Here is a 12386-nt window from a genome sequence, read left to right as displayed (position 1 = left end):
TGCAACATTCTTTGTCTTCAAAGTCAAATTGAGTTTGAAACATGTAGTTATGTTAGTGATGAAGGTTTATAAAACAGAAGGCTGTTGCCCTGTTTTCTACCTTCAGATTTACCAAGTTAGTTCATGGAGTCCAATTTTTCCACTTAAACTTAGTTGCACTGTCTGAATTTGTTGGGGGTTACACTTTGTCTGTTCTCCTGTATTTGTTCAGCTCTCCAAGTACTGCATAGCTTTTGCAACAGCAGTCTCTGTAGAGGCCTTTTAAGCTTGTCTGAATGGTCCCAAGTGAAGAATTTTTGATAGAAAAAAAGCACTATTGAAGGTCATTTTAATGCTGAATCAGAGAAGTCTTATCTCAATACTATTTTTCTTTTCCTCTCTTTTGTTTGGTCTTGGTTCCTTTTCATTGTCCACTTCAAATAAGAAATATTGATTGGTTATAATTTTCAGAATTTTGGTGACCAGAAAAATGCTTTCTGCTGTATGGAACTCAGTTCTTTGATTATTACCTCAAGAGGGACAGTGACATTATAGACTAACATGTAGGATTTTTATGCAATGACAAAGGCATACTGTTTGATCAGAAGTGGGTAAAATTTCAAGCCACAAACTTTATTAATGTACTTTATTGTCCACTTTATTGATTCTGAAGATATCAGAAATATAAAAGTTCTTGTCCAAGTTTTATTTTTGGTATAAAACATCATTTGCAATTGTTCGTTCTGATTGATGTGATTTATTCTATAGATGTAAAGTAGAGTGTAAATTACATAGTGAAAGAGATGCTTTTTATTTTGCTTTTTAACTTCAGAATAAATACTGGACTGGAAAAATTGAAAGAGGCCTCTGAGTCAGTGGCTGCTCTAAGCAGAGAACTGGAGGTAAAAGAAAAGGAACTTCAAATTGCCAATGAAAAAGCTGACATGGTATGTACAGCATTCAAAGTGTTTTGCTGTTTGATTTTTTTCCTCTTTTTATTCATTCTATTTTGAAAAGGTGAATCAATTAAAATGAAGATAAGTGTTGAAAAGAAAGGATCTTGGAGAAAATGATGTTATTTGAGTTTTCTGAAATTGGACAGATATGATTTTACAACAAAAACTTTTAACTATGGCATGTGGGTTTTCTAACATTCTAGGTATTGAAAGAAGTTACTGTAAAAGCACAGGCTGCTGAGAATGTGAAGGGTGATGTTCAAAAAGTGAAAGACAAAGCCCAAGCTATTGTAGACAGTATCACAGTTGACAAAGCCATTGCTGAAGAGAAGTTGGAAGCTGCCAAGCCTGCTTTGGAAGAGGCAGAGGCAGCCTTACAGGTTAGTACTTGGACCAGGTATAACATTTCCACTAAGAAGGTGGATGTCTGAAATACAAAATTGCAGGTGCATTGCATAACTCTTCACTTGATAGAAAATAAATATATGTATTTTGAGGCTTTTTACGTTCAGTTTTGTTTTTCTTTTTTCACAGGAGTACCAACCCCAAAATAGTCCATTTTCAGAAAAGGGCAAGTTTTAACTTTCTTTGTAACTGTAATTGAATGCAGCATGTGCCACAGGTTGATGTTAGACTAGTAACTGAAAACTGAAACTATCATTAAACAGCTTGTGTGCAATGAGTGAAGTGTTGTTCATGTAAAATCAGTTGTAATTCCATCCAAATACAAACCTTCTATTTTAAGTTTGCACAAAGAAATTGCGTTTTCAGTAAGTTTTCTGCTCTAATATTTTCTGTCTTTAAAAAAAATATTTTCTTAGGGATTGTAGCATTATCAAGACTTCATTTCCTTCACCATATTTTTCTGGTAAAGCTTTTAAAATAGAATGTCCATATATTTAAGATTAAAAAAGATTAATATTTGTTGATCTTGCATAATATTTATCTTTGTCTGCTCAGCTGACTTTATAGGAGGATGTGCCTCAAGACATTTTGCTGTGAGCAGTACTACTGGAATCTGAAATATACCTGTTAGATGCTAGCAGGGAGCTCACATCTCAAGAAAAAGAAAAGTATGAAGAAAAAACCTGAAGGATAGACAAACCTCAAAGGGTTTTATGTAGATTTGCTAGAAATCATGCCTTTCCATTTGAGAGGCTGCCAGCAGTTGTGATGGTTAAAGACTGATTTGAAGGAATGGCATGATTAGCTTTGAAATCTAGTGTAGAAGAATTTTAATGGATCTTCTGAATGTAAGACTTCACTTTGAATGAGAGATGTTTAACAGCCTCTGTCTGCGATAATGCTTAAAGGACAGAGTGCAAAAGTCTAAATGAAGGTTGATGACCTGACAGCTGGAGAAGGTTTGTATTATAGGACCCTGATATATAGCCACAGGAAAAAGGTAAAAGAGTTAGCAACAACAAAATAGCAAACCTGGTAGTGGGCAAGCATTCTAACAAGTGAAAAAAATAAACAATGTTAATTATTCAGCATCTGCAGTATAAAGAGGACACCAGTATCCTGGGTCTGGACCTGTATCTTATTAAAGGTTACTTTCTGCTTTTGAATAAAATGGCTGAACCAAAATAATACTGCTCTTCTTGAAATGCAGGGTGCTAATAAATGAAAACCTGATATCAAGAAAAAGTGAAGCTGGCATTATTGTAAAACTTCTCAAGGGGAAAAAGTATTTAGGCTTAATCTTGAATTTCTTGAATTTTCTATTATAAATTCCTTTGCCTATGTCTAAAGGGGAAAGGCAAACTCTCATAAAAAGAGACCTAGTAGAATGTGTCTATGTAGTCTCAGCATTCATTCATTTGTTCATTCATTCCCTTAAGTAAGAATCTTCTCAGTATGGGTCTTCATCTTTCAAAAATGAATCTCATAATCATTACAGATTTGCAAATTCGAGCTAGGGGTTCCTATAGTAGAATTCTGCTTGCAGAGTAGATAAATGCCTATTAAAGTATTTGATAAATAGAAAGGTCATTACCCATATAAAAAAAAGTGATTAGCTATTTTACTCAATTTTTAACATATTTTAAGAATGATAAATGCTACATTAAGAGAAAGTTAGGTACACGACATCTTATAAGCATTTCTACACATATAGTCAGAGTAGTTTTTTAAGTTTGAGTAAGAATTGTCAGAGTTCAGAAGAACTTTGTTGCACTTTGCCCTGTAATAAAAATAGCACATTAATTGCACAACTATAGACAAGTAAATAAATAAATAACATTTAAATGTAACAATTTTGCCACAATTTGTATGTTAGCAAAAAAAAAGCTGAGCTAAATTTCCTAATAGTCACAAAGAAACACTGGGTAAATTTTTGACGCAGATATCTGGAAAATCTCTGGTGAATTATTCGGTGCACACTGAACCCAACAAGCAGCAAAGTATTGAAGGGAAACCAAGGGCTGGCAGAGGGAAGGCGACCTGGATAGTCTGCAGTGCTTTGAATTATCTTTATTGAAGTATAGACACAAGTAATTAAAATCTGCCTTTATGAATTCCCAGTGAGGCGTGTGTTAGGCTAGAAGCAAGATGTCATGACACTCACAGTAATCTGTTACTTACTGTTTGGGCTGTCATGTACTTGGACTGATTAAACTGCCTGTAAATAAGCAAAGCTTCTCCTCAGAGCTGTGTGTGTTGTAGGAGCAGGTCTGTCCATCAGCTGCTCCCGTTGTTCAGTGGTTTTGTTGCTTTGTATGTGGTGCAGTAAACACTGATGCTCAAATCAAGTCTTCTCTAAGGAGACATCTTCAGCAGACTTTTCTAAGTCTTTTCCAATTCATGATGTAGAGTTATGAGTTACAATGTTAGACTTGCACCCTAGGCTTATTTAGCCTTACTTATTAGGGCCTAGGTTTTCATACCTTATTATAATATATTTTTCTATGGCCTCCTTCTATGCCAGGAATATTCCTTGTAAGATGTACTAGGAGGTACAAACATATGCATATACCAGGCCTTCTTACTGATTTCCTTAATTTGCCTTCATTTGCTGGATGTCAACAAAAAGTATTTGCTTTCTAGACACAGTTTCTGGTCAGTATGTTCACATTTTAAAAACAAGTACAATTTCCAGATATTTCTGGTTTGCTCTTTTTCATTGTCAAAACAGTTCATGGTAATTTTGAGATTTAAGGTGTGGAGATGCTGTGCTGAGGTTTCCTAGGAGTTGATAGGAGTTAGTAGTGAAAATCTGGCTGGGGAGGTCCTTCTAGCTTCATGCTTTTTAGAGGTAAAAAATAACATATATATTTTTTTTTTCTCCCACTGATTAATACCGTTGGTGAGCTTATGCCCCATGTTTTATTAAATAAACTGTTAACAGTAATTGCGTTGCCCTTTTTTTTTCAATTCCTAGACAATAAAACCTGCAGATATTGCCACCGTGCGCACACTGGGTCGACCTCCTCACCTCATCATGCGTATCATGGACTGCGTGCTGCTGCTCTTCCAGCGTAAAGTCAACCACGTGAAAATTGATCAGGAAAAATGCTGTACTGTCCCATCGTGGCAAGAATCACTGAAGCTAATGACAACAGGGAACTTCTTACAAAGCCTACAGGTGCTTGTGCAACCTTTTCCTTCTTTTTTTTTTTTAATTTTTGTAATGTAAGAAAATAAGGAACAATGTTTTCTCTGTGTTCATGGGAGAACAAATGTGCAAAGGAAATCACACAATAGATCTGAAATGATAAGGGCTTAAGAATAAATATGTCAGAATGAAATAAACTTTAATCCTTCTTGCAAAGTCATGTTATAAATCAACAGTAATTTTTCCTAAGTAAGGCAATAAAATTGTTTTAGGTGACAAATGACTCAAAGCTTGAAGCATTTGGTTTTGATAGCCATTACTTATGTGTTTCATTAAAGCTGATAACAAACATCTTTTTTTCTGGTATTTAACATTTCATTAATTTTCAACATTTCAGCTTGTGCACTGGTTTGGAAAAGCATAGATGATTATTAGTATGGACACACCAGGACTTTTTAAAATTTGGGATTTTTTTTGGTTCACAGGATTTGTCTAGGGAAATGGAAAGACTGACTAACTGGTAAACAAATCCCTTTTCATAACTAAAACAAATAATATTATGATTTATCTATTTGGAATAAATGGTATGTTTCCCTGCTCCACTGAGTGTTATCATCCCTGATTTCTGCATTTTGAGTTTACTTTGTCACTGGTCTAGTAGGAGGCTTGAGCAGCTTTGTATGGTTGGTAGTGGCATGGATATTATCTATGTAGCATTCACATTGCATCTACTTGTAAAGGTTTTTAATTTTCTAAAGGACTTCAATGTTTCATTTTGCTCGTGCTTAATTAAACTTATTTGTGCTTCGGGGAACAGCTCTTTTTCAAGTTTGTCTTGGATTGGGTTTCATTATACACTGTAAATAAATTTGAGAGAGAAAATTGAGAGCTTTTCAGGAGGAAAAAGGAAAAATATGCTTTTTCAAGAAAGAGTAAAAATAAATTCTTTAAAAATTAAGTACATTCCAGTAATTAGAAAAATTAATATAAGGGTAAGTTAGATGGCTTGACCTTTGAAAGGACTGTCTTGCAGAATGTATGTTTTTGAACTAAAGTTTAGCTCTTCATTTTCTTTTTGAAGATTGTTAAAACTTATTCTGTATTAAGTAAAATGAAATTTCTAGCAGGACCAGTGATATTTTGAAACAACTGTTAGCTGTGTAACAGGAATAGTGAGTGTGAGAAAGCAAAGATCATAAAAGCAAACTTTTTTCCATTTTGTAAGTATATATAACAGTAGAATGACTTTATACAGGTCTCAAAGATACATGTGACAAATAATTTCATATTAGTTATTTGTAAGAAAGACTTGTGATCTTTCTAGTGTTCTATGTGTTGTGAAATCCATGTATATATCATTTACACTTATTGTATATGTTTTGTATCTTGTGCTTTCAAAAATTTTTTTTCAGCAATTTCAGAAAGACACAATTAACGAAGAAGTGGTAGAACTTTTGAGCCCTTATTTTGAAATGGTGGACTACAACATTGAGACAGCTAAGAGAGTATGTGGGAATGTTGCTGGCCTTTGCTCATGGACGAAAGCTATGGCAGTATTTTTTTCCATCAACAAAGAAGTATTACCTTTGAAGGTACGTCTGTTTGTCAGTCAGACACCCTCTGCTCCTTCTCATCTTCACCTGTTTGCACTTGAGGATTTAATCTGTGGGAAACTTCATCTGCCTTATTTATGGTGGTTATCTCTCTCAAAATTTATTACCTTGAACACTGTACTTCTACAATAAAATATATTTCAAATGTACTTCCACTCCTACATTTGAGTTGTCAAAATTACAAAAGAGATGGTGTGGTTTTATGCCTCTGGACCCCTACTGGATGGAGTTAAAGCATCTGCCATCTAGTTAAATACACTACTGCAAATACTCTACATTAGTTTTGAATTAAGTAGAAAAAAAGCCTTGAGATGTGGTTTTTTTTAATGTTCCAGATCTCAGTTCCTAAGAAGATTGTACAGATACTCTTCATCAGTGTTATGTAGGAAAAAAACTGGGCCTAAGTAGTTAGAATGAAAGTCGGGAAGAATGTGGTCAAGCATCTTTAACAGAGAATAGCTTGTATTGTAATGAGAATGACTGAGAAGGGAGCAAGATTTGTATTTCAGCCTAGCATATTAGTTGGACAAATCAAGTAGATTTCTCTTCTGCAAGCCATGCCAGATTAACTTTTGTGTCACATGAAGAATGACTGGCACTCCCAGAAGTATTTTTAATTATTTTTTTCTAATTGACGTTAAGCCAACTGTTCAAGTACAGCTGTCTGAAATAAGAATTTAGTTTGTTGTAAAATTCAAATAAAAGGTTTTGCTAAGTTGACATCTCTACTGAAGAGTTTGATTTGTAAATGTAACACAGGAAATCTTTCTGAAATATATTATAGCAAATACTTTGAAATTCTCTGTGTATGAATACACTTCTCTGTTTTTATTCTTTGTAGGCTAATTTAGCAATTCAAGAGAAACGCCTAACCAGTGCTATGCTGGATCTGCAGAAAGCTCAAGAAGAACTGGGAGCCAAGCAAGAAGAATTAGATATTGTGCAGGCAGAGTATGAAAATGCAATGAGAGAAAAACAGGTGAACTGCCCTTTACAGAGAAGAAGTTTCTACCCTTGCTTTAAAGAACACTTAATGTGTTCTTTCAATTTCACTATCATTCCTTGTTGATGGACAGCAGATAAGAGATAGATTGTATTTAAATACTGCCTCATTGCTTTCGGCCTCTCTCCTTTGCCTCTGATCCTCTCCTCTCTTCCCTCCCACCCCTCAAAAACTATTTTATTTGTATTCTTTATTCAGTGCCTACTACTGTAACTTCAAGTTCCATGTATGCTATATATGTATAATGTATTTGAAATTCTGAGTAGAATTCCCCAGAATGAATAAGTATCAAGAATTTTAAATACTATTCAACAACTGCACCAAAATAAAACTTAAGAACAGAAATATTAAAAAGAAATATTGAATGATGTTTCTGGGAGGTGTTGAGAGTTTGTCCTGATATATTTTTTCCATCTTACACTCCCTCCTCTGCAAGGTGACAGAGATGTTTAAGAATACATTTCTAACATGTTATTAATCTACTGGTTTAATGAGATGTAGGGATTTTTCTGGCCTATCAGACATATTACTGTAAACAATTTCTCTTGGTGCATGGTTTTCTCTAGACTCTGCTGGAAGATGCGGAGCGTTGCCGACATAAAATGCAAACTGCCTCAAGTCTTATAAGTGGTTTAGCAGGTGAAAAAGAGAGATGGACAGAACAGAGTAAAGAATTTGCCATGCAAACCAAGAGGCTAGTTGGTAAGTTTTTATCCAAACCTTGGAACTTGGAGGCAAGTTGTTTGAATAATAATGAGTAGTGAAACTGGAAACATTTGAAATGTCCAGCTTTTCCTTTGTATCTTAGATCCCTGTCTCAAAAACGAGGGTAATTGTTTTAATTCCCTTGCTAAAGCTGTTAGGTGAAAAATAAATATAAGGCTAAAGTTTGTATTTAAAAAGAAAACATAATGGATGCTGTGAATGTGGAAGCACATATTTGGGACACTTAAATTTTAACTTGACTGATATTTGTAGGTAACAGTCCAAAGAAAATGATGTGTTAACAAGCGCCAATAAAATGTGTATAACTGAGAGTATATATCAAGGTGAGGAAGCCTGATACTCAGGCACTGACATTTATATGTAGAAATCAATATTTTTAACTGCAGTTACTAATGTTCATAAGAATTTGCTTCTTAGAACGTCATTGTTTTTTTAAATTTGCACTTGTAAACTAAAGTACTTTGTAATAAATAATTGGTTCATTAGTTAGATCAATAAATTAAATTTATCTTGTCATTTACTGTGGGCTGAACTTTCTTCTCTACTTTTTACCTTGAAAGGCTACAAAAAGCAGCCTTGTTGCATGGATTGTATTATAGTAACTAAACTGTGTTTTATTTGCTGATATATATATGTGTATTAACTTATTCAAAATCTGGGATACCTTCCCTACAGATTCATCCTATTTCTTTTATAGATAACCAGAAAGTGTCCAAAAAATACTGTCTCAGTATAAAAGTATGATATCTTCTCCAGTTTAAATTTTCCATTCTTATTTCAGAGGTACAAAACCCCCTCAAACTATGGTGTCATGAAATTTAGGGGAGAAATTTTGAAACTCAACAGAAGATTAAAAGTTGTCGCACTTAATACCTCCATAATGATGTCTCTGATAGTTTTTATTGCGAGTACTCATCACTGTAATTGATTTACAGTAATTTAATTGAATCAGTACTTATAAGGGGTTCCACCCAGCCCCACCACAACCCCCCTAACACACACACCGCCCAGTTGTTTAAGCCTGTTCCTATCAATGCACAAGGAAACGATGGAACTAAAAGTTCATGACTAAGTCCTCTCTGCCATATCCTGCTTGTGCAGGATCTGGTGTTTGGAATAGCATTATGTGTGTGTTGAGTTGACCTTAACAAGCTGCCAGATGCTGATCTCTTGATTCCTACAATTGCATAGTAAGAACAATGTTAATGTGGCCTCTACTGAAATGTACCATTGTCATGCCATGCAGTGAGCCTTGGAAAAAAGATTGATTTGCCTTCTTTATGGGTCAAAGTGTGTTCTTCAGTTACCAGCCAAAACATAGCAAAACTAGCAACTAGTGAAGGAAAAAGCTTGTTCATTAATAGAATTGGCAAAGTTGTAATGCTTTGGTTTGTTTTGTTTTTTTTTTTTTTCCTCCTTTTTCTCTTTGAGGTGATGTACTCTTAGCTACAGCTTTTCTGTCCTATTCTGGTCCTTTTAACCAAGAGTTCCGCAGTCTGCTGTTAAATGACTGGCAAAAGGAAATGAAAAGCCGAAAAATTCCTTTCCGTAACAACTTGAACCTCATAGAAATGTTGACTGATGCTCCAACTATCAGTGAATGGAACCTGCAGGGATTGCCAAATGACGACTTATCCATACAGAATGGAATCATTGTCACTAAAGCATCTCGTTATCCTTTGTTAATTGATCCACAAACACAGGGTAAAATTTGGATTAAAAATAAGGAAGGCAGAAATGACCTTCAGGTAATAGAAATGCTTGTGCTTTCAAAATCCCTAAAAGCTTACAAGCATTACAATTCACTGATTCCCCTAATGCTTAGGAAATTATATTTATACAAAAAGCTTGGTTTGAATATAAAGAATATCTCTGATATATTTTAGTGGATTTGAGATTTGACTAGAGGTGGAAGTGTATCCTTTAGCACCAGTGACTCCATTTGTTTAACAAATTTATTTTAATGGAACATAAACTTAGCAAAATAGGCTGGATGGGCAAAGTCTGGTAATAAACATGTTTTCAGAATAATGTAAGTGTTATGAAAAAACCACCAACTAGTTGATTAATACAATTTCATGTAAGGGTTTATAAATGAAAAATAAATTATAAATTATATAGCAAGATATTTTTTAATATTTTGATCAGAAATTATTGTTAATTTTTGTTGTCTTAGTATGGATGTCAGCTGCTAACTACTCTGCAAATATTCATGGAAGACGTAGTGCTACAATGTACAGTCTGAGGCAAGATACACCATTTTAAACAAGAAAATCTGTGGAAGAATGTCCTTACTTGCTGCAATTATAATTACACCAATAAACCAGCTTTAAAAAAAACCGAAAAGCTGAAATCCATAAAAGTAGCTTGAGGTGTGATGATAGAGTGGCTATGTGAATATAACTACCACTTTCATGGTGATTATTATCTAGGTGTGGAAACCTTTAATGGTTGCGTAGTTATAATAAAAATAATTATTAATTTGTTTACAACTTTATTAACATCTATGCTGAATGTGCTTTTTGAACATGTTGAAAATCTCAGTTATACTGGGGACTATTTAAAGCAAAGACAATTTAAGGTCCTGTTTGATGTAAACCTCTAATTTTCAAGGGTGAAAAAAAACACAGAAAAATACTTATCTTAGAATTGACCCTGCTGCAGTTTGACTTGGAGATGTTATCCAAGATGAAATTGAAGGTGCTAAAAGGTTCCTGTGAATTTTTCCAGTGAAATTCTTGAGTAGTTGCACTCATAGGATATCAAAATTGGAAGTGCTCAGCACTGCTTTGCTTCTGCCTTTGCAGCTGTAAAACAGAACTTTGCATTCCGTGAGATCTGGCAATAGGGTAGGCTGATGTTACCTTTCCTTGAGCCCACAATGATTGCATTAATACTAGTCTACTCACAGGATCATTGCTTTTGGCAGTACTTTAAAGAAAATGAAATAATTTATAATATGAAACTAAGAAAAAGATTGGTAAAAGGGCATAAGGTATTGCATCTATGTTTTTAGATCACTTCCTTGAATCACAAGTATTTTAGAAACCACTTAGAAGACAGCCTTTCTTTGGGAAGACCTCTTTTAGTAGAAGATGTTGGAGAAGAGCTGGACCCAGCACTTGATAACATTTTGGAAAGAAACATCATTAAAACAGGTTCAGCCAACAAGGTAAAAATAAAACAAGTGAGCAAACATATGTAAATTCCCCTTTCCTCCCTTCCCCGCCCCATAACTTCTCCTTACCAAAATAACTCCTAATAAATATAGGACTATAAAAAACTAAATTCACTTAAACTTGATTAATGCTAATGAAAGAAAAAATAAGGTAGGGTTTAAGTTCACAAATGGTTAATATATTTAATGTATAGAGTTCCTTATTCCTTTGCTTATGACAATTTTTAGAAGTTGAAATAATGTTTGAAATGGGGCATTTAAGGTGGTCCTGAACTGTTCTTAACAATTTTTTTTGCATCAGAGGTATGATTTAAAACTGGACTTTTATGCCTTTAAGCAGAAAAATGTAACCTTTTTTCTTATATGCAGTATCTGAAAAGGTGTGTATTGGCTCTTTATATTTCAAGACTTCTTTTTAACATTTTTCTTAAGGTGAAAGTTGGTGATAAGGAAGTGGATGTTATGAATGGCTTTAGACTTTACATTACTACAAAACTGTCAAATCCTTGTTACTCTCCTGAAATTAGTGCTCAAACCTCCATCATTGACTTTACTGTAACCATGAAAGGCCTGGAAAATCAACTCTTAGGCAGAGTAATTCTCACAGAGAAACAGGTAAAATAATTGATTGTATCTCTTTTCCTGTCTGTAGTTCTTATATTTTCCTGTAGAATGTTTAATTTATTACTCTCTATACCCATAATGCAAGGTAACTTTCTGTCTCTCTCTATTGTGATTATTCTTAATAACATATTTGTAATGGTTTAAAAAGTGGCACAGGAGCAATTGACTCATTCATGTGGAAGTTTCTCTGTCTCTTTATTGTTGCAACTGTACCGTATTAGCCTTATTTTTCCTGCCTCAATGAGTTATAACCTCATGAGAATTACCTGTGAAAAGCAAAAGGGCCTGAAATCAAAACTGATGTTCTTCTGTCTACAAGCCCTGGAGCTCATGGCAACATAACCTAATGCAAATAATTCAGACTTAGTTACTTCCTTGCTCCACGGGAAAATGGGCTACCTACTGACATACCTTTTGACACTGCAGATATATTAGTTGAGGAAGTCCAGGTTCAAGATGCCAGTCCCCATCAACATGCCACACACAGTTCTGGAGGGAAACTGGTTGGTACCTTTTTAACTATGGAACAGCTAATCCCTGCAGCTATAAGGTCAGGCAATTTTCACATCATAAGAAACACTATGCAGCTATGACTGTGTATTTACTAAGATTTTGGCAATAGTTTCAGTTTACCTTCACCAGAGAGGAATGACAGGAATATCTTTGTTTCCTTATTGTGGCATCTGTTGAGATTCTCCTGTTCTTCCAACACCTCCTTCTGCCCCACCAATGTAAGATTTTTCTTGTTAAT

The 12386-nt window shown here is 34.5% G+C and overlaps 1 protein-coding gene across 10 annotated transcripts in view; it reads left to right on the top strand.

Moving 5' to 3' along the window:
- Nucleotides 1–12386, top strand: part of DNAH5 (dynein axonemal heavy chain 5) — a 137699-nt gene that overhangs the window by 105542 nt on the left and 19771 nt on the right. For all 10 annotated transcript variants that reach the window (XM_068196837.1, XM_068196830.1, XM_068196833.1 and 7 more), the window contains 9 exons: nucleotides 812–926; nucleotides 1139–1315; nucleotides 4318–4521; nucleotides 5904–6083; nucleotides 6946–7083; nucleotides 7674–7809; nucleotides 9265–9581; nucleotides 10850–11005; nucleotides 11444–11626. In XM_068196837.1, the coding sequence (XP_068052938.1) occupies nucleotides 812–926; nucleotides 1139–1315; nucleotides 4318–4521; nucleotides 5904–6083; nucleotides 6946–7083; nucleotides 7674–7809; nucleotides 9265–9581; nucleotides 10850–11005; nucleotides 11444–11626 (1606 nt within the window). The remainder of the gene's footprint in view (nucleotides 1–811; nucleotides 927–1138; nucleotides 1316–4317; nucleotides 4522–5903; nucleotides 6084–6945; nucleotides 7084–7673; nucleotides 7810–9264; nucleotides 9582–10849; nucleotides 11006–11443; nucleotides 11627–12386) is intronic.

Source organism: Anomalospiza imberbis, chromosome 1 (assembly GCF_031753505.1).
Source record: "Anomalospiza imberbis isolate Cuckoo-Finch-1a 21T00152 chromosome 1, ASM3175350v1, whole genome shotgun sequence".
Classification (NCBI taxonomy): Eukaryota; Metazoa; Chordata; class Aves; order Passeriformes; family Viduidae; genus Anomalospiza; species Anomalospiza imberbis.
The sequence above is the reverse complement of the archived record's forward strand: the minus strand, read 5'-3'. Positions and strand labels throughout refer to the sequence as shown.